The sequence below is a fragment of the Oncorhynchus masou genome, chromosome 29 (genome assembly GCF_036934945.1).
Source record: "Oncorhynchus masou masou isolate Uvic2021 chromosome 29, UVic_Omas_1.1, whole genome shotgun sequence".
NCBI lineage: Eukaryota > Metazoa > Chordata > Actinopteri > Salmoniformes > Salmonidae > Oncorhynchus > Oncorhynchus masou.
The window spans coordinates 57,028,646-57,054,948 of NC_088240.1; the positions used below are offsets into that span (position 1 = coordinate 57,028,646).

The 26,303-nt window shown below is 41.6% G+C and overlaps 3 protein-coding genes and 1 non-coding gene across 4 annotated transcripts in view; 1 reads left to right on the top strand and 3 right to left on the bottom strand.

Moving 5' to 3' along the window:
* The window catches only part of LOC135520069 (nuclear inhibitor of protein phosphatase 1-like), a 10,434-nt gene extending 6,549 nt beyond the window's left edge, over positions 1–3,885 (bottom strand). Inside the window, exons 1-3 of the mRNA XM_064945392.1 lie at positions 3,098–3,885; positions 836–1,001; positions 571–631 (exon numbers count right to left, since the gene is read on the bottom strand). Of these exons, the coding sequence (XP_064801464.1) occupies positions 571–631; positions 836–888 (114 nt within the window). The 5' untranslated portion in view covers positions 889–1,001; positions 3,098–3,885. The remainder of the gene's footprint in view (positions 1–570; positions 632–835; positions 1,002–3,097) is intronic.
* Positions 27–190, bottom strand: LOC135521442 (small Cajal body-specific RNA 1). The gene has a single exon (XR_010452576.1). It is a non-coding gene; the product is annotated as a small Cajal body-specific RNA 1 (non-coding RNA).
* On the top strand, positions 1,762–14,646 carry LOC135520067 (protein THEMIS2-like). The gene is made up of 6 exons (XM_064945390.1): positions 1,762–1,961; positions 8,803–8,943; positions 9,175–9,603; positions 9,892–11,087; positions 12,397–12,511; positions 12,742–14,646. The coding sequence occupies exons 1-6, from the start codon at positions 1,856–1,858 to the stop codon at positions 12,840–12,842; spliced, it is 2,088 nt and encodes a 695-aa protein (XP_064801462.1). The 5' UTR covers positions 1,762–1,855; the 3' UTR covers positions 12,843–14,646.
* LOC135520070 (replication protein A 32 kDa subunit-like) lies at positions 13,893–25,558 on the bottom strand. The gene is made up of 9 exons (XM_064945393.1): positions 25,398–25,558; positions 24,510–24,607; positions 24,176–24,277; positions 23,910–24,023; positions 23,640–23,714; positions 16,033–16,152; positions 14,780–14,911; positions 14,334–14,428; positions 13,893–14,030 (listed from the first exon to the last, which is right to left on the bottom strand). Exons 1-9 carry the CDS (start codon positions 25,408–25,410, stop codon positions 13,943–13,945), a joined length of 837 nt encoding a protein of 278 aa, XP_064801465.1. The 5' UTR covers positions 25,411–25,558; the 3' UTR covers positions 13,893–13,942.
* Positions 25,559–26,303: the final 745 nt, after the last annotated feature.

Genomic DNA, 26,303 nt, shown 5'->3' on the forward strand with positions numbered 1-26,303 from the left:
TTCCAGCTGTAAGAAACCGTTTAAAGCACTGTGCCTCTGAGCCATAACTCAAGAGTGCACCTTCACACTCGTGAGCTTAAATATCAGGGCTGCTGTTTCTGTGGCACCTTTCTTAAAACCCAACAGTCACGGAACTCAAGACACAAGTGTGTACTGGTGCTGAGGACAGTCGGGTCCATATCTGGTGCATGCATGTTTGACCAATTTGTTTATTTAGTTAAGTACACCATGACACCTAGCTACCTATACTGAAGTATACAGACTGAAGTAGACTATATTGTATATTGTGTATACTATATTGAAGTAGACCGTCTAGACTATAGACATGTAAGGGTAAACTACATCACGTAAGACCACATATGGTTCTCTATCAGAGCTTTTGATAAAGCTGGTACAGTTGGTCAGTACAGAATGTAAGTAAACCCATTAGTTGCGTTATGGGTGATCTATTATGCAAGATATTAGGCATATTCTAAAGGAACAATACAGAATAGCTACCCTTGTTTGAGTGTGGCTAATACAGACAGGCAGTTCAAATGGTTGCCCCGTGAAGCCCCAACAAGCTCTTACCTCGACCATCTTGTCACCTTTCATCACGTCCAAATGGAGTCCTGGAGGGGGCTTGCCTGCCCTGAAAAGAACAAGGACCAAAAGCTAAGCACACCATTCAGTGAAATGTATCAGCTAGCTAGCATGTGTTAGCTAATAAGACGTGGCTAAAAGGAATACATACGTTTCCAGCTACAAAATAAAAAAAGTAATGCTGTTTTGTGATTTTGCATGCACTTGATGTCTTTGTATAACGTAAATATCTCGAATAATTGCATTTTCTCACCATGTTGGACAATCAAAAGATGGTAAGTTTGTAGCAGTTGCAATTGTCGCCATCTTGCAGCATTATCCCATTCACAAACCCGTTGAATGCTGGGTAAAATGTTGCCTTGGTTTGGGAGTTGTAGTTTTGGGCGGGTTAATCCGTTGACAGCCAAATCTCCCCGTCTCTGCCCAAATGGACGAAAAGAAAGTATTGCATTCCATTATCTACAATGACTTGATTCGACCCTAGAAAAAAGGCTACCTACTGAAATGTAATGGCAACTATGAACTGTGAACATACACGCACTAACGCATACAGTTATTATGCCTAGGTTTCATTATCGCGCATTCCCTTCAATCAGATTGAATAACGTCAATAATAGTCAATAGAATAGACCATTTTTAATTGAAAAGTCACTGAACAGAAGAACAGACTACTAGAGCAACATCCTCCTTGTTTTATATTCCATTTATATACTGAAAATTGTAGGAAGTTGCAGTGCAACATTTAATTTTGGTGCATGTTCATATAGCTTGCCATTTATCACAGACCATACAATTTTGCAGAATGTATTTTAATTAGACCTTTGGACTGCTATGGTGTAGAGTATATCATGTTTATTATTCCTGAGGGGCAGTTTGCTTTACAGCTGATATTGAGAAATCTATTAAAAATATATATTCACATACAGAGAACAACATGAATAGAATAAAACAATTCCACAATGCAATACTGTACTGCTAGGAATCATCAATTTCCCATAGGAAACATGGTGAGTTGTTTCTTTTTTGATTGTAGGCAAATAATAAAATGTTTATGTCTGCATAAAACAAGCAAGCAATAAAGAAGTAAAAGTCATGTTCACATATCTTTATTGGCAACACAAGCTAGTATCACAGGGCAGGGGTTAACTTTACTTGAAAATATCTGGTTGCCTACTTCCTCATAGTTGTTGCTTTCAACTGTTAGATCAGTGGGACCTCTCTTGGAAGCACAGTTGAGCCTAGACAGCACAACATCGGGTTCTGCACTGCAGTGATGGCAGGCACTGAAGTAGTTATGTCCCTGCAAGAATTAATTGCATCCCTGGATCAAACTTGTCTGCCACGGACTCTACAGGTTTGCTCTGGTGTATACTTTCAAGGTAGGACTTTTTCATCCTTTTTCATTAACTCCATGTGTGGGCAAACCTATTTTTACATTGCCTGAAATGAGACAGACAAGCTTACTGATTAACAGTCAGTGGCAGTTTTTTATACTCAACTCTGACATACACAAACAGAAGTAGAACAAAAGTCTCATAATTAGGCAACAGTACATAATGTCGTATTTACAACTGAGGGTGTTTTCATATACTTATAATTACATTTGTCCAAAAAAATGATGAGACTAGATACTCATTTCTAAACGGTGAAACAAATGTGTATTAAAGTAGTCAAAGGTGTAGTATTTGATTAAATAGTCCCAGAATGCATTTGCAGTTTTCTTTGGTTGTGTTTCAGATTGTGTTGTGCCCAGTAGAAATGAATAGTAAGTGATGTATTGTGTCATTTGAGTCTTATTTACAATAAAAGTACCATATGTTTCTGAACACTTCTATATTAATGTGGATGCTACCATGATTATGGATAATCATGAATAAATCGTTTTGGTATTGTGAATCCAAGCCTGACATACGGCTAGGCTGATGTGAAATTAAGTGGCGAGCGCTTAACCAACGTGAGTTGAGGTGCAACCAACAAATGTGATCATCATAGAAAGAAAAGCTCACCATTAAAAATTCTGTTTTATTTTAGCAAAGTTAAAAGATTATATTTTGGCCTACAATTGCCTTCTTACAAACATTATCTTCCAACTTTCCTAAAATAAAACATTGAGTTTTACAGTTCTATTCAATCGCTTTGTTGCCATTTTCACAAGTACAAAACTAGTACAAAACTCCAAACTGGTAACACTTGTAACACAGCCAGTCTTACACTCAAAAACATCTTTCGCCACAAAAACATTCATCCAAAATATAAGTTTACTGTGAAATATCATAAAAACATTGGTTTAATCACCAAAATACAACAACTATACATTCTCAATTTAGTTGTTTTAATAACCAGTTGATCCAATAGCAAAAAATGCAAGATACTTTTGTGCATATATAGTGTATGTGGACACCAATGGATGTGGATTCAGCTATTTCAGCCACACTCGTTGCTAACAGGATGTATAAAATTGAGCACACAGGCATGCAATCACCAAAGGCAAACATTAGCAGAAGAATGGCCTTACTGAAGAGCTCCGTGACACCATCGTAGGATGCTACCTCTCCAACAAGTCAGTTCGTCAAATTTCTTCCCTGGGCAACTGTAAATGCTGTCATTGTGAAGTGGAAACGTGTATGAGCAACATCGGCTCAGCTGCAAAGTAGTAGGCCACACAAGCTCACAAAACGGGACCGCCCAGTGCTGAAGCGCATAGCGTCTGTCCTCAGACCATTGTTGATACACATGGGAAACTGTTGAGCGTGAAAAACCCAGAAGCATTGCAGTTCTTGACACAAACCGGTGCCTGGCACCTACTACCATGCCCCGTTTAAAAAGACAATGAATCATTTTGTCTTGCCAATTCACCCTCTGAATGGCACACATACAGAATCTCAATTGTCCCAAGGCTTAAAAATCCTTCTTTAACCCATCTCCTCCCCTACCAGCTACACACAACGTGAATTTAAGAAGTGACATCAATAAGGGATCATAGCTTTCACTTGGATTCACCTGGTGAGTCAAGATCATGGAAAGAGCAGGTGTCCTTAATGTTTTGTACACTCAGTGTATATCATACTTTTTTGTTTATATTTTACAAACATACATTGGAATTCTGTAGTTATCCAAATCTGTATATGTTTTGAAATGTATAGGTTTACAAAAAGGTTAAGTGATTATCGAATAAGAGCAGTTGGATTAAGTAATAGTGAACGGTATATTAACAAATAAGACTACCATATTAAAAGTAATGTGAGCATTGCGAAAGACAAATTCTTAACATGAACATGTATTTCTAGATGAAACACATTGAATTTTAGTGAAAAAGTGACTGATTTTGTGTTGTACTCAGTCATTTGGAAATGTGCTTTGAGTTTTGAAACTGCCTTTTTGCTAATCTTTTTGCTAACACCAAAGGGTGTGGGGTTTCAAAGTCACCAAGTTCAATAACACAACATGCACCAGTAGCACAAAGGGGAGATATTAGGGATTTTTGTGCACAGAGAAAGGGGGAATTCACCAATTACTTCCCAGTTCACAAGTCATTGTCTGTTCCGTTCTCCCGGGGAATCCCAAAACTTAGGTCTTCAGCCAATTCGGTACACAAACGGGGTAATCTCACTGATACTGTGTTCTCTTCTCCCACTGATACTGTGTTCTCTTCTCCCACTGATACTGTGTTCTCTTCTCCCACTGATACTGTGTTCTCTTCTCCCACTGATACTGTGTTCTCTTCTCCCACTGATACTGTGTTCTCTTCTCCCACTGATACTGTGTTCTCTTCTCCCACTGATACTGTGTTCTCTTCTCCCACTCTTCATAACACACAATTCTCTCTCTATTCTCTGCTCCTTTGTGCAGGCTGCTTCCTCCTATATCCCCAAGCACTCATTGGCTTAATGAACTACAGCCTTGCCTCGTTGGGGCAGGAAGTCCATATAAGGCTTGGGGTGGAGCCAGCGGGCTGCAATAAATCTCCCCTCAATAACCACTCCCCTCACCTCTCCCTGCTGTCTGCCACACTGTTTTGAGTTGTGTTGTGAAAATGTACCACATACTTGTAAAAATTGCAGCAAAGCGTAACAAATTGCACCAAAAAAATGTAACAACCTGCTTACCCCATCGTAAATCCTTCTGTACCGTTATCCCTAGAATCCTCACACTATTAGATACTTTGAGCTCCTTTGCAGTCCTGCCCCTCAAACTGGAGAGGTCATGGGACAGGTGGATTCTAGTGAGGGTCACTGATAGGACCTTGACCTTGGCAGAGTTCAGTGACATTTTTCTTGCCTGAACCCATGAGTCAAAGTTGTCCAGGGCCTGCTTTGGTGTGCAGATTTTTCCCATTGTGCATGTGTGGGCCAGACTGAAATCATCAACATACTTCCACCTTCTCTCAACGTCAGGTGTCGAGAACGCAGTCTTCTCCCGGGAGGAGGCTGGCAACGGTACCTGCCAACATCCTTTGGTCAGGTCAAGGATGCTGATGTACCAGGCCTTTCCCAATCGGTCGATGAGCTCGTCCACCCTTGGCATGGGGTAGGCGTCGAATAAGCTTATTTCGTTCACACCCCGGAAATCATTACAGAAGCGTAGGCTACCGTCCGGTTTGGGAACCAACATGATGGGGCTGCACCATGCACTGTGAGACTGTTCAACGACCCCAATCCTCAGCATAGCCTCCACTTCTTGTTTCACGGCCTTCCTTCGGGTCTCCCGAATCCAATATGGCCTCTTTCGTACCGTTTCCCCAGGCCAGGTACAGATGTGGTGTTCAATGAGGGTCGTGCGGCCTGGCTTCTCTGAAAACACCGCCGTGTTCCGATTGACAAGCTCCCGGACCTCTTGCTTCTGGGCCGGATCAAGGTCCTCGTTGCTCGGGACCATCACTGGTACCGTTGGCATCCTGGGTCCCGACCATAACACGGCCAATGCTGTCCTTTCGTGCCACTTCAACAGGTTCACGTGGTAAATCTGTTGAGCTTTCCATCTTCCCAGTTGCCGTATGTGGTAATTGACTGAGCCCAGCTTCTTGATCACCTCGTATGGCCTGTGTCGTGTTGCCAGGAACTTACTTTTGGCCGTGGGGATTAAGACCAACACCCTATCTCGCCCCTGGAATTCTCAGAGCTGGGCTTCCCGATTGTAGACCTGGGCTTTGGCACGTTGGGCCTTCTCCATATGTTCCCTCACGACTGGCCATACGGCTGTCATCCGCTCCCTCATCGTCTCCGTGTGCTCTACCACGCTGCGTAATGAGGTCGGTTGGGCTGCCCACACCTCCTTGGCGAGGTTCAATAGGCCGCGTGGCCTCCCACCATAGAGGAGTTCGAAAGGGGTACTTCTCGGATTGAGAACATTAGGTGGGGTAGTAGCTTGTCCCAGTTCTTCCCGTCCTGCTTGATGACCTTATGCAGCATTTACTTGAGCATTTTATTGAAGCGCTCGACGAGCCCATCCGTCTGCGGTTGAAAAATGGAGGTCCAGATCTGCTTGATCTGCAGGAGGGCACTCAACTCTTTCATTAGGCGGGACATAATATCCGTACCTTGGTCTGTCAGGATCTCGTTCGGGATGCCCACCCGGCTAAAGAGGTGGAACAGCTCCCGGGAGATTCCTTTGGATACCACCACCTGTAGGGGAATGAACTCGGGATACTGGGTGGCATAGTCTACTATTACCAGGATGTACCGGTGTCCTCGTGCTGTTTTTACCAGGGGTCCCACTATGTCCATGGCGATGCGTTCAATGGGCACCCCGATGATCGGTAGGGGGACCAGTGGGTTTCGGAAGTGGGCCTTTGGGGCAGTCATTTGACACTCTGGGCAGGTGCGACAGTAGTCTTCCACGGCCCTCCTCATCCCGGGCCAGTGGAACCGGGCGGCGACCCGTTTCCGGTCTTCTCCATTGCCAGGTGCGCCCCCAACAGTTGGGTGTGGGCCAGCTGAAGAACAGTTTCCACGTACTATTGGGGCATCAACAATACCTCTCGAAGTTCCCCATGTTGGCGCGACACCTGATACAAAAGGTTATTATTGATCTGGAAATGGGGGTATCGCCAGTCACTCACCCCCGGAAGTAGCTATCCATCGACCGCTATCACTTGGGCTGCGGCAACTTTCAAGTTAGGATCTTCCCACTGGGCCGTCCCGAATTGTCCCCTCAGTTGGCCCCCGCGGGTATCTTGACTGGCCCCTCAAAATTGGGAAGGAGGAGGCTGGGCTCTTCCTCCCATGGTTCCCCAGGGGGGGGTCGGGTTCCGGCACCCCCTCCGACTCCGGACCTGTAGAAACAGGTTGGTCAACCGTTTGCTTCCCGGGCCACACAGGCGATGGGTTATTCTCGCTCTCGTCTTCGGCCGGCTCGTACCTTCTTCCTCAGCTCGTGCCCCCACAGGGCTGCGAACAGCGGACAATCTTGTCCCAGCGGACAATCTTGCCTAGAAGGCCAGCATCCCTGAGTCACCTCTTCACTGTTGATGTTGAGACTGGTGTTTTGCGGGTACTATTTAATGAAGCTGCCAGTTGATTACTTGTGAGGCATCTGTTTCTCAAACTAGACACTTCTTCTTCTTTAATCAGCACAACAGTTTTCAGCTGTGCTAACATAATTGCAAAAGGGTTTTCTAATGATCAATAAGTTATTTTAAAATGATAAACTTGGATTAGCTAATACAATGGGCCATTGGAACACAGGAGTGATGGTTGCTGATATTGGGCCTCTGTACGCTGTGGCGTTCAGCAGGTCAGCCACCAGGGGGAGACTCGTCGAGGCCTGGTAACAGACAGGGCCTCCCACTCCTCTTTCTATTCTGGTTAGAGCCAGTTTGCGCTGTTCTGTGAAGGGAGTAGTACACAGCGTTGTACGAGATCTTCAGTTTCTTGGCAATTTCTCACATAGAATAGCCTTACTTTCTCAGAAAAAGAATAGACTGACGAGTTTCAGAAGAAAGTCATTTGTTTCTAGCCATTTTGAGCCTGTAATCGAACACACAAATGCTGATGCTCCAGATACTAGTCTAAAGAAGGCCAGGTTTATTGCTTCTTTAATCAGAACAACAGTTTTCAGTTGTGCTAACATAATTGCAAGAGGATTTTCTAATGATCAATTAGCCTTTTAAAAGGATCAACTTGGATTAGCTAACACAATGTGCCATTGGAACACAGGAGTGATGGTTGCTGGTAATGGGTCTCTGTACACCTATGTAGATATTCCATTAAAAATCTGCTGTTTCCAGCCACAATTTTCATTTACAACATTACCAATGTCTACACTTGTATTTCTGATTAATTTGATGCTATTTTAAAATGGACAAAAAAAAGTGTTTTTCTTTCAAAAACAATTACATTTCTAAGTGACCCCAAACTTTTCAACGATGGTGTATATATTTATATTCCGGACTCTGAAAACTGCTCTGATGTCTTAATTCCTTGTCATTTTATTTTGCTTTCTGATTATGTGCGTATTGTTATTGTATTGCTTGATATTGCTGCACTGTTTTACTGCACCTGCAATAACATCTGGAAAACTGTGTAGGTGACCAATAAACTTTCATTTGACTTCTATTGGGCACAACATCATCTGAAACACAACGAAAAGAAATGGCAAATGCATCCAACAAGTTTGTAGTCACAAGCTTGATGTAGTTATTGCGTGCTAGGAATATGGGATTCAAATACCACATGTTTGAATACTTCAATACTCATATAAGTGAATGTCTCAATACTGTATGACACCTTCAAATGGGAGGACTAGATATATAAAGTGCTTTCCTTTCTAAACAGTAAAACAGATATGTATGAAAATACCCTCAAACAAAAGGGGACACTGTACTGTCGCCTCATGAAACATTTTGCTTCAGTCTAAATAAATACATAGAGGAGTGTATGTAATATCACATGTTCAAAGGTTAATAGATCATATGCTTGGTTATATGGATGGAAGGACAGTCAATAGACTACCTTGAAATGTTGCAGCAGACAAATAATGAAATGGAGGAAAAAAATGTGTACAAAGTCTCATGTTCCTAGAACAGAGAAGTTAATACTGTGTACTGGATATATTAAGATCTTTTTCCATCAGTTCAGGAATGCTTTGTAATTGGACAGTATTATTGAGTAATCACCTCTGATAAAAAAAATATATATAAAATCAACAAGTACTGTACATGTATGTTGCTACAAATATGCATTTTCATCAGAGCTGAAATTGTGGTGTGTTGATGCTTTATAGGGTCTGTTTATGAGCTGTCGGGAAACGAGGTGTGCCTATCCACGGGGGACCTGGTGAAGGTTATCGACATCGAGCTCCTGTCTGTCAGCTGTGAGGACATCAGCAACAATGAGAAGTTTCAGCTGCCCCTCAACCATGCAGGTGAGGCTTACGGTTTTCAACAAATGCACTTAGCCAGGGCTAGAAATAGAAAAACCTCTGGTCCACCAAGCAAAGATGATTGACTCTACCAAGAGTAGCAGTTCTAGTAATTCTATGTAAGTGAACCCCCCAATTCTTTATTAACCACGGTAATATGTTTAATCAATTCTAATAAAGTCCCTTGATCAATGCTTTGTTATTCATGGGCTCATTGCGGACTCTCCCTCTCAGATCTGTTCAAGCTGGTTCCAGAGGAGATGCCATACAACACAGTGGAGGAGATGGTGAGTCTGAGGCCTGTAGGCCTGGACACCTGCTTTCCCTTCACCTTCACCAGCCGATGTGAGCTGACTTTTGAGAATTTCACCCTCGGTGCCGGGATGGCCGTGACCATGCTGTACATCGAGCAGCAAGACGGGGGTGAGGAGAGCTGCGTCCGCTGTCAACTCAGAGGCCAGCAGGGGGCGTTGGCTGAAGTGCTTGTCCCCTTCTCCTGCCGTGGGGAGTTCTATGAGTGTGAGAGTGACCAGACCTACACCCTCCAGGAGATCATATCCTCGCCCCACCTCTGTAGCCGGCGCTTTCGCTTCAGCAAGAAGACTAAGCACGGGGGATCACTAGTGTTCAGCCCCATATACCAGGTTCAGGCCATCATGCACTGTGAGTAGAACCTGGTTCTGAGTCAACCAACGGCATACTTCCTTAGCTAATGAAAAAACACTGAGATATCAGGTTATGATCTAGAAGTGAGAGATGTGTTGGCTGAGGAGCACATCATTAAAGCTATTGGCAAGCTGTAGCCTGCATTTCTTTTTCACAAATCATTGCACTACAGGATTGTACATTTTGAACATACAGCTTAGTTTTTGTGTTCTGCTCATCATCAAATGTAGTACTTTACTGTGTGGGTCTACACCCTTCAACATAATTTCTCAAAATTTCTCACAGTGAGGAAGAACATAGTCAAGTTCCCCTCCAGCTTGGAGGTGGATGTAGTCGACGTGACGACGCAATCCCAAGACATGACATTTGTGACCCCACTCACTCTGCCCGAGGTATTTGCCCAGCCAGATGAGGCCTTCCCCACCACGGCTGAAATACTGGAGCACCATGAGGGCCAGCCTCTGTTCCGCTGTACCTGGCTGGCTGAACTACACAAAGGCCATCATCTAGTCCTTCACAAGCGTGGTTCCTCAGCCATGGTTCTGGCTTCGGGTATCAAGGGGCGCAATGCCCGCCAGTACTTCCTAGTGTCGCAGCGCTACGGGGGACGCCTGAGACGGAGGCCGCGGGAGTTTGAGTCAGTGTACGAGCTGTACGCCGCCTCGACCCGGGCACTGTTTCTCAAGGTCAGGGTGACGCAGCACAGTGAGGAGCTGGATGAGGAGGGTTTTCTGGTGCTCAGTGTGGGCGAGCAGCTGGAGGTGCTGCGCTGCGAGAAGGTAAAGCTGCCCGGTGGAAGAACTAGCCAGGAGAAGAATAACCAGACCATGGAGGTCCTTGTATGTAGACGTCTCCAAGAAGTGGACGATGACGAGGAGGAGGATGAAGAGGAGGAGAGCGAGGTGGTCCACTTGCCCCTGTGCATGCAGAGCCACTTTGTGGAGAAGCTCCCGGACAACAAGAAGTACAGCCTGATGGACTTGTGCAATACCTTCGCTCTGCCGTTGGACGTTAAGGTGGCGAGCCGTGACGCAGAGCTGGAGACAGATCCTCTGGTGGGGTTCTCATCCCTGAGGCTGGAGGCTACTACTATACAGCCCATGATACAGGCCAGCCTTCCAGGAAATCCAGAGAGGTGCTTTGAGATACCCACTCACTGGCTTAACATGTCTTTGTCCTTTACTAATGACCACTTGCCTTTGGCCCAAGAATATCACCTGGAGACAGTTACAGAGGTGACAGACTCATTCTATTGCGAATTTCGAAAGCTCACCGCATCAGATGAGCCCCCACCACCACGTCCACCAAAGCCATCGTCAAGATCAAAGCCATCGTCAGGCTCAAAGTCTTCAAAGGCAACCCCTTCATCCTCACAACCAGACACCCCCTGCCATCCACCCAAAAGTGGCACCCTTTCCCTGTTGAGTGGTCTAAGTCTTGATAGCAAAAAGACTCACAGGCCCCCTGCTCCTCTGCCTCCGGTAAGCTCTTCCTTTCAGACCTTATGTACTTTCTAGGCAAGATATAGCGCTGCTTATCTCCTGTTGTCACTCCTGTCTTGCAGGACTCGTTTACTGTCCTACATGTCCTGCCTACTGTCTTGCATCCCATGTATTGCCCTTGTACTCTGCCTTGGAGCCCCCACATTCCTTGTCTTAGCTGTGAAATTGTCTCATTTTTTGTGTCACTCTACTGTCTCTATGTCTGCTGTTTCTGTTTTAACTTTTTTTTAAGTATCTGTAAAGTGTTGTTAAGTACGCCTCTTGGAGGGAACGCAACACCCCGCTACATCTCTTCTCCCCGTGGAGTGAAAAAAGTATGTGACCGTAGGTGTGGGGAAGGGTGACAGAAGCAGAGGAAAATACAGTTTACAGGGAATTTATTACTCCTACACACGGTAAGGTGAGGAAAAGGGTCTGGATGGAACCAAAGCAAAGAAAGTAAAAGTTAGTCCCCTCTTCTACCTTACCTGCCTTCCCACTACTTACCTAACCTTTAGCACCACCTGGCGCGCTAACCAAAATACAGGGGGTGGTCCGCCCAGGTCTTACCTAGTGTGCATAGACAGATTCAATACTACCGGTTATGTATGCCCGCAGGCCTCTTGCCTAAACACTCCCAAGGTGCGTTGCCCTCCCCCAGGGACAATTACTATTACTAATACTTAGTGAACAATTTCAAAAATCCAAAATACTAAATCCTATTGGCATACATACCTCGGAAGGAGCGGCTACAAAATAATATCCACAAAACTTTTACTGACTGCCACTACAATCAACATAGAACATAAAAAGCTCTCTTCTAACAAAGGAACACCTGATTTTATCAAGCTGGAGAAGGAGTTGGTAATTTCAGAGACAGCTGTATCCCCTGACGAGAGGGAGGGGTCAGAGCTCAAATCTGCGATGGGGTCGACCAATCAGCTGTTTAGAATCCAGGAAGCTATTTCCTGAAATACACACACATACAAACCCACAACACAGAACCTGGGGAAACGTGTGTTCTGTGTTGAGATATTGTGAAATACACTTTAAATAAGTAGAGTAAGTAAAATAAGTTGTGACTTCATTTGACTAGGACTAGAATGCTGCCTTATATAATAGGGTCTTGGGTTGTTCAATCAATGTCTTATATAACGTATGTTACTGTAGTCTCATCAGTTATCACGTAAAGATGTTATTTGATTATGCAGACACCTCGCCCCATGCAAGTATGTGGTTCCTGTTTTTTCAACATAGCATGTACACCTCCTAATATAACGGTAGTTTCATTTTTCCTGTTGTCGTGAAGGCTATCATGGATGCCCCTCCGCTGAATCCAAGAAAGCCTATGACCGGTGTCAAGTCAGGAAAGGCTCAGCCAAACACTTACGTCACGTCTATAAGTCACAAGCCCAACAATAAAGGTACAGTATGTCCTACATTAGAAATTACTTGTGAGCTATGACATCAGGGAAGTAAAAGTTAAAAAAAAACTGTCCCATTCATCGTTCTGCATTTGGTATAGCTTTTTATAAAACATTTTACTGTTATCTGTAGTTTTATTCTTTGTTTAGATAAATGTTTTTGCGCTGGGTGACCACTTCACACAAAACCTAGATTATACGGTAAACCTAAAATGAATGTCTTTCAACAGCACCGAAATATGAAGTGCAAGCAGATGAGTGCAGCGACCATGATTATGAGCAAGTGGACGACATGTTGAAAACGGCACAGGACAGTTTTTTACTTTACTGAAACAGCCCGAGGAACTACTATTAAAAGGCCAACTATTCAAGTAACCAAGTCTCATTGCATAAAATAGACTAGACTATGGGGTGCAAGACAACTGAATGTCAGAACTATGCAGACTGATAGCCAGCCACTGTAAATGTGAATACTTTGAGATGGGACTATGCAAAAACAGGATACATGTCTTATTGTACCAAGATTTTGTTTCTTGGTTTTCATTTTCTCTACGTTGCTGCAATCACAAGCAACACTTGCCAACCGATTATCAGAAATGCTTATGATAATAGCCCATTGGTGTTTTAAGGTCCAGTTACATTTCATAATGTAGCAGTGTATTTTGTAACTAAATTTCCCCCTAATTTTAAAACTCAATGATGCTAGTCTGGCAGTGTCAGTGACCTTCCTGTTAAAAGAGTGGAGGTCAACATCAGAAAGCCAGAGTGATAACAGTGGGGATCTTCATTCACAATACAAAGCTTTACTGGTGCATATGTATAATTGCTTTGGTTATCAATACTGTATGATCTTATATCTCTGAATTCTAAGGTTACACACATTGTAAGAGATACTTTATATAGTCAATTGGGAAGTAATAGTAATATCTGGGGAACAAATATCCGGAGAACATTTTTCTGAAAATATATGTTTACTAGAGACAAAAACAAAACGGAGACATACAAAAATCTGAATAGGAATTGCATTCTGTTCACCATTTTTAAATGACAACTATCAATAATTCAGGAACTAGTCAGTCACAGATTGCATTCACTGTGAGAAAAACCATTGGCCTGTGGTGCACCCACTCTTACTGTAATATAATTAACAGAACGGAAGTTGAAACAGGATGTGTCCGTCTAACCTAGAAGGCCTAATTTCACAGAAACCCTCAGGATTATATAGACATCCCATGATGTTACTCAGTATGAATCATGGTTCCATGAATGACTACTGGTTCTATTTTCAGAGTGTTGAGATCTTAAAATTCTAAGAGGGTTTTGGGCGTTATTCTTATATACACAATCATCCGCTCATAGCGCACACTGTGTTGAGAATGGTCCCAAGTCTATGATCATGTTCTTAGTGCTAACAGGGAATGGAGAGATGCTTTAGTCGTCATTGTCCGTAGACTTGAAGTGATCCTCGTCGATGGTGGAGAAGATGTGTCCTTCGTTGCTGAGGAACTCCACTGCTTGCCTATGATTAGACAAAAGACAGTAAGACTGGTGCCAATGCAGAATTCTTAATTATGCAGTCTACTCTGTTATGCCTCGCACATGAGTGCACTGGGCCACATTCAGTAGGCAAATGTTGAACATTGCAGATAGAAATGCAATGAAAAGAGCTGATATTACTTATTCTACATCCCAGAAAAGCATATTTGTTCTATAAAATACTTGTATCTTAACGCTGACCACTGTTGTGGTCAAACAGGACACATTCAAGCATATCAAGAACTTCAGAGCCTGATTTGAGGACAGAGGGAAGGGAATGTCTTACTTGATGACAGCCAAGCTCATGCCGCTCAGACTCTGCTTCAAGTTCTGTGTGCTGATACCCTGTGCGTCTGGACAGCTCCTTATCAAGCTCAGCACCTTATGAGAGGACATGAGAATAACAAACATTCATATAGAATATTGTGCCAATCAGAACAACTTGAAGACTTCCCAATTGTTCTGTCAGTCCTATAGATGGCAGTATGGTATGTTTGGTAATGCATTTTCAATAAATAGAAAAACTGATGAGACCCAATAAATGTTCTAATCATCTAGCGTGCTGGATTTTTAAAATAGAAGTACACTTTTTTCCTCCATTCACCTGGTAACAGGTAAGGTGTGCTGGTAACTTTCTAAATTGGTATGGTAGGTGAGTTTAGGCTACCTATTGTTTATCCTACCAACTATTTAGAGTTTCCAGCACTTTTCTTCAGTCCATTACAGACTCACCTGGTTATGGCTTGGGCTCAGGCCGTTAGTGGACATGTCGTTAGCACCCGAATATCCACCTCCCATGTTGCCACCCATTCCCGGCCGTGACATGGGCACCATGCTAGTGTTCATTCCCCCTCCTCCGCCCATCTAAAAAGGGAACCAAAACTGTGTGTGAGTGGTGCCACACAGGAATAGACTCAAAACAACTTCAGGTGTTTGTGGCATTACTGAGCTTGAACGGCCTTATTCAAAGCTAAGTTTAATGATTCATTCATCTCCATTTAAATATGTGGCAGTTGGGCCAAGGCCAAATCGTATAACAGTAGTCACAAAGTGGACAGTTGGGAAATAGTCAGATATTCAGGCATAGTGGTGCTTTTCAGGGCCTAAAATGTACTTTTTGGTCTACCACACTAAATTTTTTTACCAGACAAAATATCCCCCCAGCCTATAATTACATCAACAAAACACACAAAAAAGATGAGCATGCTTTGTAAATGTTGCTAAAACGAAAAATGTATTACTAGTAAGAAGTAATGTGGTATATTGTTTAATTTTATATTTTTTGTGACCTGAGTGTTAACCAAAATATCACAGATGTTAACCAAAATATCACAGATGTTAACCAAAATATCACAGATGTTCAACTGCCCCTTTAAGAGCTATAGGTTACCGTGGTAAAGCAATGCGAGAGTCATGTGTCTGAGATTCAGTCTGACTAATTGCAGAATTGTCTACTCTGCCCTACTAGTTGAAACTCAAACATTGAAAAACAAACGAGCTTGTAAACAAAACAAAGTAAATTGCCAAGAAACTCGAGGACAAAGTCTCACATAAATAAACTTCCGATTCAAGTAAATTAGACAAATGTTTATACCTGTGTACAGCGCTTCTAAAAAACAATTTTTCACTTAGCTCTTCATGGACGTACAGCCCCTAGACAGGCAGTGTTGCAGCTCAAGGTGTGATAGGCTATAGGATTTGTAGTTCTTTAACTTGCGATTAATTTACCAGCTATGAAACAAAATGGCAGAAATACTTTGAAAACAGCTACTGCTTCATTTATTTTGCTATAAATGTGATCATACTTGACTTTTTATTAACAAATGCGAGTGAAACGCTCAAAGTGTGGAGCCCTGACCACCTGCCAACGTGGCTGGTGAAATAGGCATCTTAGCTACCATTGCCAAAATCTAACCACATTTGGCAGGTGGCGGTTGTTTTTTTAGGCCCTGGTGCTCTTTGTCATGTGTGAAGGAAGTTCTCACCATAATAGTCTGTGGTTTGCTGAGCAGCATGTGTGCCTGCACCACCTCCAGCATGTGGGAGGTGATCTCGTTCATGTCCTGAAGGGGCCGGACGTTGAACGCCACCACGGACCTGTGGTTCTATTGAAGACAGGAAGTTACACACAAACACCCACAGTTAATATAATAAATAATAATAATAATAATAATAGTTATATATATATATATATATGTGTGTGTGATGATTTTTTGTCTGCATCACTTTACATCTTTATTACTATACAGGAAGTTATGTTTAGAGAGGAGGAAACTCCACCCAAATTGGGGCAAATATATTTATATATATATATATATATATATATATATTTATTTATTTATATATATATTTATATATATATTTATTTATTTATTTATATATATATTTATTTATATATTTATTTATATATATATATATATATATTTATATATATATATATTTATATATATATTTATATATATATATTTATATAAATATATATATAAAAATATATATATATAAATATATATATATAAATATTTATTTATAAATATAAATAAATATAAATATATATATATAAATATATTTATATATAAATAAATATATATATAAATATATATATATATAAATAAAATAATATATATATATAAATATATATATATATTTATATAAATATATATATATATTTATATAAATATATATATATATTTATATATATATTTATATATATTTATTTATAAATATATTTATTTATATATAAATATATAAATATATAATATATAAATATATTTATATATAAATAAAATAATATATATATATATATATATATAAATATATATATATATATTTTCAGAAATCGTTAACGTTGCGTTATGCTAATGAGCCTGAGGCTTTAGTCACGATCCAGGATCCGGGATGGGGAGTTTCAACAGGTTAAAGGCACAGTCAACTTAGTGTATGTAAACCTCTGACCCACTGGAATTGTGATACAGTGAATTATAAGTGAAATAATCTGTCTGTAAACAATTGTTGGTTAAATTACATGTGCCATGCACAAAGTAGATGTCCTAACCGACTTGCCAAAACTATAGTTTACTAACTTCTCTAGGGTAGGGGGCAGCATTCGGAATTTTGGATGAAAAGCGTTCCCAAATTAAACCTTCTGCTACTCAAGCCCAGAAGACAGGATATGCATATAATTAGTAGATTTGGATAGAAAACACTCTAAAGTTTCCAAAACTGTTAAAATAATGTCTGCGAGTGTAACAGAACTGATATGGCAGGCGAAAACCCGAGGAAAATCCAACCAGGAAGGACTATTATTTTTGAAAGGTTGTTTTTCCATTGAAAGCCTATCCACCATGCAAAGACTTAGGACTCAGTTCACGAGCTCTGTGCCTTCCTCTACATGTGGCCCATATTTAGGCATTGCTTCAGGCTTTTACTCTGAAAAATGAGGGAGCACTTTCAAATCAGTGGCCAGTGGAAATTTCCATTCATCAGCCATGCGTCTGATCGTAAATGCGCCTTTCTTGTTTCTCCTTTCCTTTTGACAAAGCTTTTGTCCGGTTGAAATATAATTGATTATTTATGACAAAAACAAGCGGAGGATTGATTTTAAAACATTGTTTGGCATGTTTCTACTAACTTTTACTGTACTTAAAAAAAAACTTTTAGTCTGGAATTAGTGCACGCGCCTTCTGTATTCGGATTACTGGACAAAACGCGCAAACAAAATAATTAGGTTTTTGGTCATAAAGAGGGACATTATCGAACAAAACGAACATTTATTGTCTAACATGGAGACCTGGGAGTGCCACCAGATGAAGATCATCAAAGGTAAGTGATTAATTTTAATGCTATTTCTGACACCTCTCCTTGTTTGGAAACTGGCTCTATGGGTTTCTGTGGCTAGGAGCTGACCTAACATAATCGCAAAGTGCTTTCGCCGTAAAGCAGTTTTGAAATCTGGCTCAGCGGTTGCATTAAGGAGAATTTGATCTATCGTTTATCAATGTTTATGATGAGTATTTCTGTTATTTGATGTGGCTCTCTAGACTTTCACCAGATGTTTGTTTGAGACAGTGCATTTCTGACCATAACGCACCAATGTAAACAGATTTTTAGATATAAATATGAACTTTATCAAACAAAACATACATGTATTGTGTAACATGAAGTCCTATGAGTGCCATCTGATTAAGATCATCAAAGGTTAGTAATTAATTTTATCTCTATTTCTGCTTTTTGTGACTCCTCTCTTTGGCTGGAAAAATGGCTGTGTTTTTCTGTGACTAGGTACTGACATAATCGTTTGGTGTGCTTTCACAGTAAAGCCTTTTTGAAATCGGACACTGTGGTTGGATTTACAAGAAGTTGATCTTTAAAATGGTGGATAATACATGTATGTTTGAGGAATTTTAATTACGGGATTTCTGTTGTTTTGAATTTGTCGCCCTGCAATTTCACTGGCTGTTGTCGAGGTGGGATGCTAGCGAGAGGTTAACAAGAAATTTGTGGAGTGGTTGAAAAACAAGTTTAATGACTCCAACCTAAATGTATTTGTCTTATGCAGCTGTATGACCCAATGGGTAAATAAACTTGGTTTAAGCTTTACTAATCGTCCGTGAGTTGGCGCTGCGAGCAGGGTCCGTCACGATTTACAGTTGAACTAGAGATTCTGAATCAGTGAACAGGAGCCAGCACCAGATACAACGTAGGCACAGTTCATCCACCTTTTATCACTAATTCTGAAATATTGGGGAGTTGAGAGTCATAGGCTGAACCAATTGTAGGATACGGATCTAGAAAGCCTGAGCTTATTCAGTAGTCCCATTGTATTACGACCGGTCGTAGCTTTATGGTATAGGGTAAGTCCCGGAAGGTAAGCCGGAGCAGGTTGGTACTAGAGGTCGACTGATTAAATCGGAATGGCCGATTAATTATGGCAGATTTCAAGTTTTCATAACAATCGGAAATCTGTATTTTTGGACACCGATTTTGCCGATTTGTACATTTTCTACACCTTTATTTAATCTTTATTTAACTAGGCAAGTCATTTAAGAACACCTTATTTTCAATGACGGCTTGGAACGGTGGGTTAACTGCCTCGTTCAGGGGCAGAACGACAGATTTTCACCTTGTCAGCTCAGGGGAACCAAACTTGCAACCTTACAGTTAACTAGTCCAACGCAATAACGACCTGCCTCTTGTTGCACTCCACAAGGAGACTGCCTGTTACGCAAATGCAGTAAGCCAAGATAAGTTGCTGGCTAGCATTGAACTTATCTTATAAAAAACAATCAATCATAATCACTAGTTAACTACACATGGTTGATGATATTCCCAGATATTATCTAGCGTGTCATGCGTTACGTATAATCTGACTGAGCATACAAGTATCTAAGTATCTGACTGAGCGGTGGTTGGCAGAAGCAGGCTCGTAAAAATTCATTCAAACAGCACTTTCGTGCGTTTTGCCAGCAGCTCCTCGTTGTGCGTCAAGCATTGCGCTGTTTATTACTTCAAGCATATCAACTCCCAAGATGAGGCTGGTGTAACCGAAGTGAAATGGTTGGCTAGTTAGCGCGCGCTAATAACGTTTCAAACGTCACTCGCTCGCTCTGAGCATTGGAGTGGTTGTTTCCCTTGCTCTGCATGGGCAACGTTGCTTCGAGGGTGGCTGTTGTCGTTGTGTTGCTGGTTCGAGCCCAGGGAGCTTTTAATTTACGTGTCAAATTAAAAGCTTCAAATAGTGTTATTTGACGTGCATCTTTTTTGACAAGCAAAGACCCAAATTGCGTTCCATAGTATGTCGTGAAGCTATTACTGTGTAACTCTGGTAGGGCAACATCTGATAAATAGCGCACGTGGTAGTGTGTACAGGTGTTCGACCAGTCGCGAAAGCTAACATCACTCACGACAGAGCACGGTTGACTGTCAAGGGCAAGGAATTCCATTCTCTTGGCGTTAATGAATTTCGTCTTTGAGTTGTCTCGCTGAAATGTCCTTACTCTTTCAAATAACTGCTCAACCCACACAGCCGACATTGCTAGGTTAGGTTAGGAATGGTGTGTTGCATGTGTCGTGCAACATTTTACGTGGCGCCATTACGTCATCTACCTGCGCTATATAGGTATGCACGTCAGCTTTGACACCGGTTTTGCACATTGGCGTTAAACTAGACATTGGGCCGATACCAATGCTGGCATTTTTAGCTAATATCGTCCGATTCCGATATGTTCACCGTTATATCGTGCATCCCTACTAGAAACCTTATCTTTAAGTGTCCTCCGAGAGGGAGGTTATTAGAGAACACTACATGACAGCTCGAGTCAACGATGAAAGGGTTTTTGTTTTACCATGTCATCAGAATTTTTATGTAAATCACATCAATACATATAGATTGCTGGATGATACGGTACAATTAATTACATACAAGGCTCATAGTCTGTGTCTTGGGTTAACACCCAAAGATGAAAATGAAGGCGATGGACATGGAGACTAGCATCTCATGGGGACAGAACAGATGGACGGTTCTTTCCCCCAGTCTTAGTCGCATCAAGAGTGGTGTGAAATTATTAAACATGCATTTTCTCTCTTCCCTGTTCAAGTCAATATATTTGTAGGTGTCGTGGAACATAAGAATGATAATTGTTCCAGAGGAGGGATGGGTGTATATTGACTAACTGATTTGAGAATGTTTTAGTATGTTTATAACTACAGTAGTGACTAATGTGTTATTGGCTAGATGGAATGATTTATGGAATGTGACTTGGGGGAGATATGTAGAGGCTCATAAATTAAGGTTGGTGTGAGTCTCTCGGGGACAATAGCACTATTTATATTGTTACAGGAGATAGTTGTCGTCCCTCTCCTATGAGCTAACTGTGCACTACATAGAGACTAATATGAAGTTAAATTGAACATTACACATCGATAGTAATGTCATTTTAGACACTATTGTCAACTTTTAAGAAAACTGTGACTCAGAGTTTGTGAGGTAGGATACCCTTCCAACGTCACTAATCTCTTCTCCATTTCTAACAGCCAGCAAACATTTGACATATCTTGCAAAAGATTGGGACCGATCTATCCTGAGCACAAGAGAGTATTATCCACAGATACAGACAGTAGCAGAACACAGGTCGTCATTGGAGACGTTGGTGGCTAAGGGACCGGGTATGAGTTGGATGATAGGAAGGGAGTATCTGAAAGGGTCAGTCCTAGATCTATCAGTGAAGCATGAAAATAGAAGAGCAGGAGACAGATTCCAGGCAGTAGTTATTCTCGCAGCAGTCGCTGTAGGGACAATAATTGAAGGATACTACGGTAACAGCATGGAACTGGACTATTGCGCAATTGGGGGATTTTGAGGCATGCGTGATGGGCAGTGTTTGCAGTAGCAGGGGTTACTTTAGTAGCATTGTTGGGATATTGTTTTCTGAGGGCATTGATGCTGAAACGTACATACAGTGCTGAGTTACCTCAAGGAGAGGTGGAAGTTGATTAAAGCTACCGCATGTGTATATCTGGTGGCTATGGAGGAAGAAGGAGAAGGGGAGCAAAGTGAGAATGACATGGCTTGGGAACACCTCTCGGGAGCCTGTGGTCTGAAAAGGGGAAGCCCGTGGTCTGAAAAGGAGAAGCCCGTGGTCTGAAAAGGAGAAGCCCGTGGTCTGAAAAGGAGAAGCCCGTGGTCTGAAAAGGAGAAGCCCGTGGTCTGAAAAGGAGAAGCCCGTGGTCTGAAAAGGAGAAGCCCGTGGTCTGAAAAGGAGAAGCCCGTGGTCTGAAAAGGAGAAGCCCGTGGTCTGAAAAGGAGAAGCCCGTGGTCTGAAAAGGAGAAGCCCGTGGTCTGAAAAGGAGAAGCCCGTGGTCTTGAAAGGGGAAGCCCGTGGTCTGAAAGGGGAAGCCTGTCGTCTGAAAGGGGAAGCCTGTCGTCTGAAAGGGGAAGCCTGTGGTTTGGATGCCTGTGGTCTGAAAGGGAAGACTGGGTGAAAGCATTAGGTTTTTGCATAGTGTGATTATAGAACAAAGGCCATAAGTCTCAGAGTTGTAAACTTAATCATTAACTGTGAAGGTTAATCATGTTTTATTTGTTTTGTTCATGTTTTATTATTATTTATAAGTCATTTCCAAGTTTATGTAATGTTGAATAGTATGGATTTAAATGTTCAAAACAGGGTACTGATGGGTTCCGACTCCTAAACTTTAAATATCAGGTATCTATCATATTGAAATATTGAGTGCCATAGCCTGGTTTCTTCAACAGAAGTTAATGGTTATATGTAGGAGTGTATATGGTGGAGTCAATCAAGCTTGGAATGTACTGAGTAAAGGAAAGGCAATCACATGTTGACAGGCACTGATGGAGAGTTGTGGTTTTGTGAGGAATGGAGGGCTGAGGTCAGGTCACATTAAGGGAGAAGGAACAGTTTGTTGCCCACATCACTTAACTACCTGCCTAGTAATAAAGATGTAATGTTTAGAGAGTCTGTCATCGAAAGAGCAGGGGTTCATAATGTTTTGTACAATTTCGATGTATTTTTTAATTCTCAATTTATATTTCACTTACTTAGCTAATGCAGCAGATTTAGTCTACATAAGAACATGACAGAGATAAATGCAATTTATGTTGGCTAGGTGGCTAAGGCTATCCAACACTGCAACTCTTCCAAGTCAAGGTGAGCTTTCTGTTTTATTAATTTATCACCACACGGGCCTGCCAGTGTAAATGCTAAACTGACTGCTGTACACTGTACTGTGTGATTGTACACAGGGATTGATTGTGGCTTTAATAGTTCTACTTTGTTGACTATGACGTTAGCTAATATGGTGACAACGATGTAGGCTGTGTAGCAGTTGTAGTATGAAGGTTTGGCTTGAGGAGATTGTTGCACCTGGTCATCAAAGTGATGATGCTGTATGTGGCTGCTATGAAAGTGAACCGTGTGTGTGAGTGATCAGCGGTACATTCACTCCGCCAATTCTGTTAGAAAATGTTTCTTAAACGGAAGCAAACGGAACTAAACGGGGATGACCTACCCAAATTTGTCCTATAGAAACTTGTTTTAGTTGCAAAACAGAACATTTTATAACTGTTTGGACAAATGATAACACACCAGATCAGCTAAATGCAGGCAAGAGTGTGCAAGGCAGTATTTAATGTGTCACGGTCTCACCTTGATTACTCCAATTTCTCTCAACCTGTGTGCCTACACTATAAACGTCCATTTGTAGGTTAGGTTGTAGAAACCTCATGGGTATAGGACAAATTTGCGTATTATGCAATAGCCTAAACCTATTGTAATACATTGAGCTGGGTGAATAGAATACGAATGACAGTCATCCAAAATTCTGTAATAGAAATATGGCCAGCCTCGTAAAAATATGACTCGTACACCCTAATCTTAAACGGCACCAATCGCCACTGGCATGGGTGGTTTACATTTGTGAATCAAAATGCCAAAGAGACAACTCCCTGCCCTAGATGCATATAAAATAAAACATCTCAGGTTACACATAGCTCTCCATTGTTTGAAAACCATGTGGTCAGGGCTGTGATATGACCTATAGATAAAGGTATGTAGTTGTATGGGAATGATGACCTCACCTGGAAGGAGCGCAAATTGCCAGAGACCTTGACATAAGTGTCTGGGGGGATGACAGTGCTGTCTACACTGGGATCCTATGAGTGAGGAGAGACAGCAGGGCAGAACCATAGGTGAGCAGATTAGCAGTTGAACTCCCATTTGAGTGTAGCATGATGTCACAAAATATCTGTTAATTTATCATTTAGAAATTATACTGCAAGTGTTGACTGTACTGTATATCCTTGCTGATCCTAGTACTTAGCAGCCTCAGTTGCCCTGATGAGGATTACCTCTGTATCTACCCACTGCTTCACGTCCATAGGGGCCCCTGTCATGTCATCAACTTTGTACTGGATGTTGGTCATGGATTTGTCAGTGGTTCTGATGATGCCCACAATTGTAACCTAGCACACAAAAAGATAATACTGTCATGGGATACCAAGGCACTCCTCACACATTTTATTTGTACATGGATGATTAAAATTCTGATCAGTCTATGAGTCACTGTATCACAACGCACCACCATCCTCATATTTACAGATGTAATTTGGGTTACCTGGGCAACCTCTACCTCTCCCACTTTGAAGACATCCTCCGCTTGGGCAGCAGACATGAGCTGGGACACTGTGCAGGGGACAATTTGTTGGGCACGTTGTCTCTGTAAACATACATACATATTAAGTCTGAGTAATTCACATTGAGCCAACTTTATCCTACAACAAAAAATAAAACAATGGCAGACAATAGTGCATGGGGATGTTTACTGTCTGTCTAGCTATTATATAACTGTTGCCCATAGGTTATGCTACTAATATTATGATGACAGACCTTTTCCACTTGCTGTTCACTAACTGTGTAATATATGGAGTTGGTGAGTGACAAATACAGACCCCTTTCTTCTCTCCTCCCTGGGAGGCAGCAGGTGATGCGAATCCTCCCGGGGACTGAGTGTATCCACCTCCCATGTTTGATTCACCGTATGATCCCCCTACATGAAATGGCAGTGTTTTTTTTAAATTTAACTAGGCAAGTCAGTTAGGAACAAATTATAATTTACAATTACGGCCTACACCGGCCAAACCCAGACGAAGCTGGACCAATTGGGAGTTCCATAATGCTGCGCACAATCACTGCCGGTTGTGACAATGAGCCAATGCAGCAATAATCCACTCTCTGACTAAAACCATGTAAACAAGCTTGCATTACTAGCTAACGACGTTAGGTAGCTTATTGATGGAGACTACACACAACGTTAACTAGCGAGCCACATAAGTTAACTGACAAAAGCACTACAGTAACTAGTTAGAGTCAACGTGTTTTGTTTTTTCTACCTTTATTTTACTAGGCTAGTCAATTAAGAACAAATTCTTATTTTCAATGACGGCCTAGGAACAGTGGGTTAACTGCCTGTTCAGGGGCAGAACGACAGATTTTGTACCTTGTCAGTTCGGGGATTTGAACTTGCGACCTTTCGGTTACTAGTCCAATGCTCTAACCACTAGGCTACCCTTACCTAGCTAACGTTTGCTACTGTTGTTTCTCGTTACTGTACGACAAAAAGCTCGGTGCCTTGTGGTTTACAGAGGAAATACAGCCAAGTCAGCTACGGAAGCTAGCTAGGCACCCACACTTTGCACAACAAAACAGAGTGCTGGCTACAGTAACGTTAACTGGCAACAGTACCTAGCTAGCAAGCTAACGTTATTTACAACAACTAGGCAGCGCTTTTGAGCTATTGTTGACAGCCATAGAAAACATTGCTACAAAGACAAACTCACCTTGGTTCCACATGGTGCCGTTAGTTTACGTTATAGGATAAAATAATGTTTAAACAGGTGGCAAGACAATAACGTATAAAAAGTCTTCACAACGATTCCCTCCCCTGTACAATTCCGCGCGTTGACGGTATAGAACGCATGCGCCCTACAGAAATGCCGCGAAATCCATTGTCCAAAGGGATTCTCTGACGAGATTTGGTTGCTACACTAATGAACATGCGAGATTGCAAGACGCACGAGCATACCCAGAGATACAATACACGGGTATGTGGACACCCGTCTACTTCCATAACCCAAGACTTTTCTTGCAAAAATATCTTTAGCTAACGATTTTATGTTTTCAATGAGAGTAGTAATCTTTAAGAAGTGTGTTGTTTAATTTCCAGTATCCTCGAGTACCTTCTGATTTTTTAGTAGCTTGAAAATGCAGGGAAATCAAGTGATGATCAGAAAAGGGAGCCAACTGATGATCTACATATATTTTCAAATTGTAACAAAAAAGAGGAAATGATGAATAAATCTATTCTCGGTTTACGTGACATAGTTTTGTTGGTCCAGGTATAACCCTTTGCATCCGGATTGAAATAACGCCAGGCATCCTCAACACAGAGATCCTTAACACAGAGATCCTTGCATAATGTAGTGATAACATTGCTATTCTGAGGGTTTTGACTCGTTCTAGGAGGAAAACGATCAGCAGATGCACCAGGTGTTTCATTAAAATCCCTTGAAATAATTACAAAAGCCTTTGTTGCTTAAATCCTGTACTTTCCTGGTAAATTGGGTAAAAAGGGTCTTATTAGGAGCATGTGAGTTATGTCCATATACATTACAAATTATGAAAAAAGTATTGTCAAGTTTAACAGTTACTATGACCCATCTCCCGTCTTGTGAAGATGTGGATTC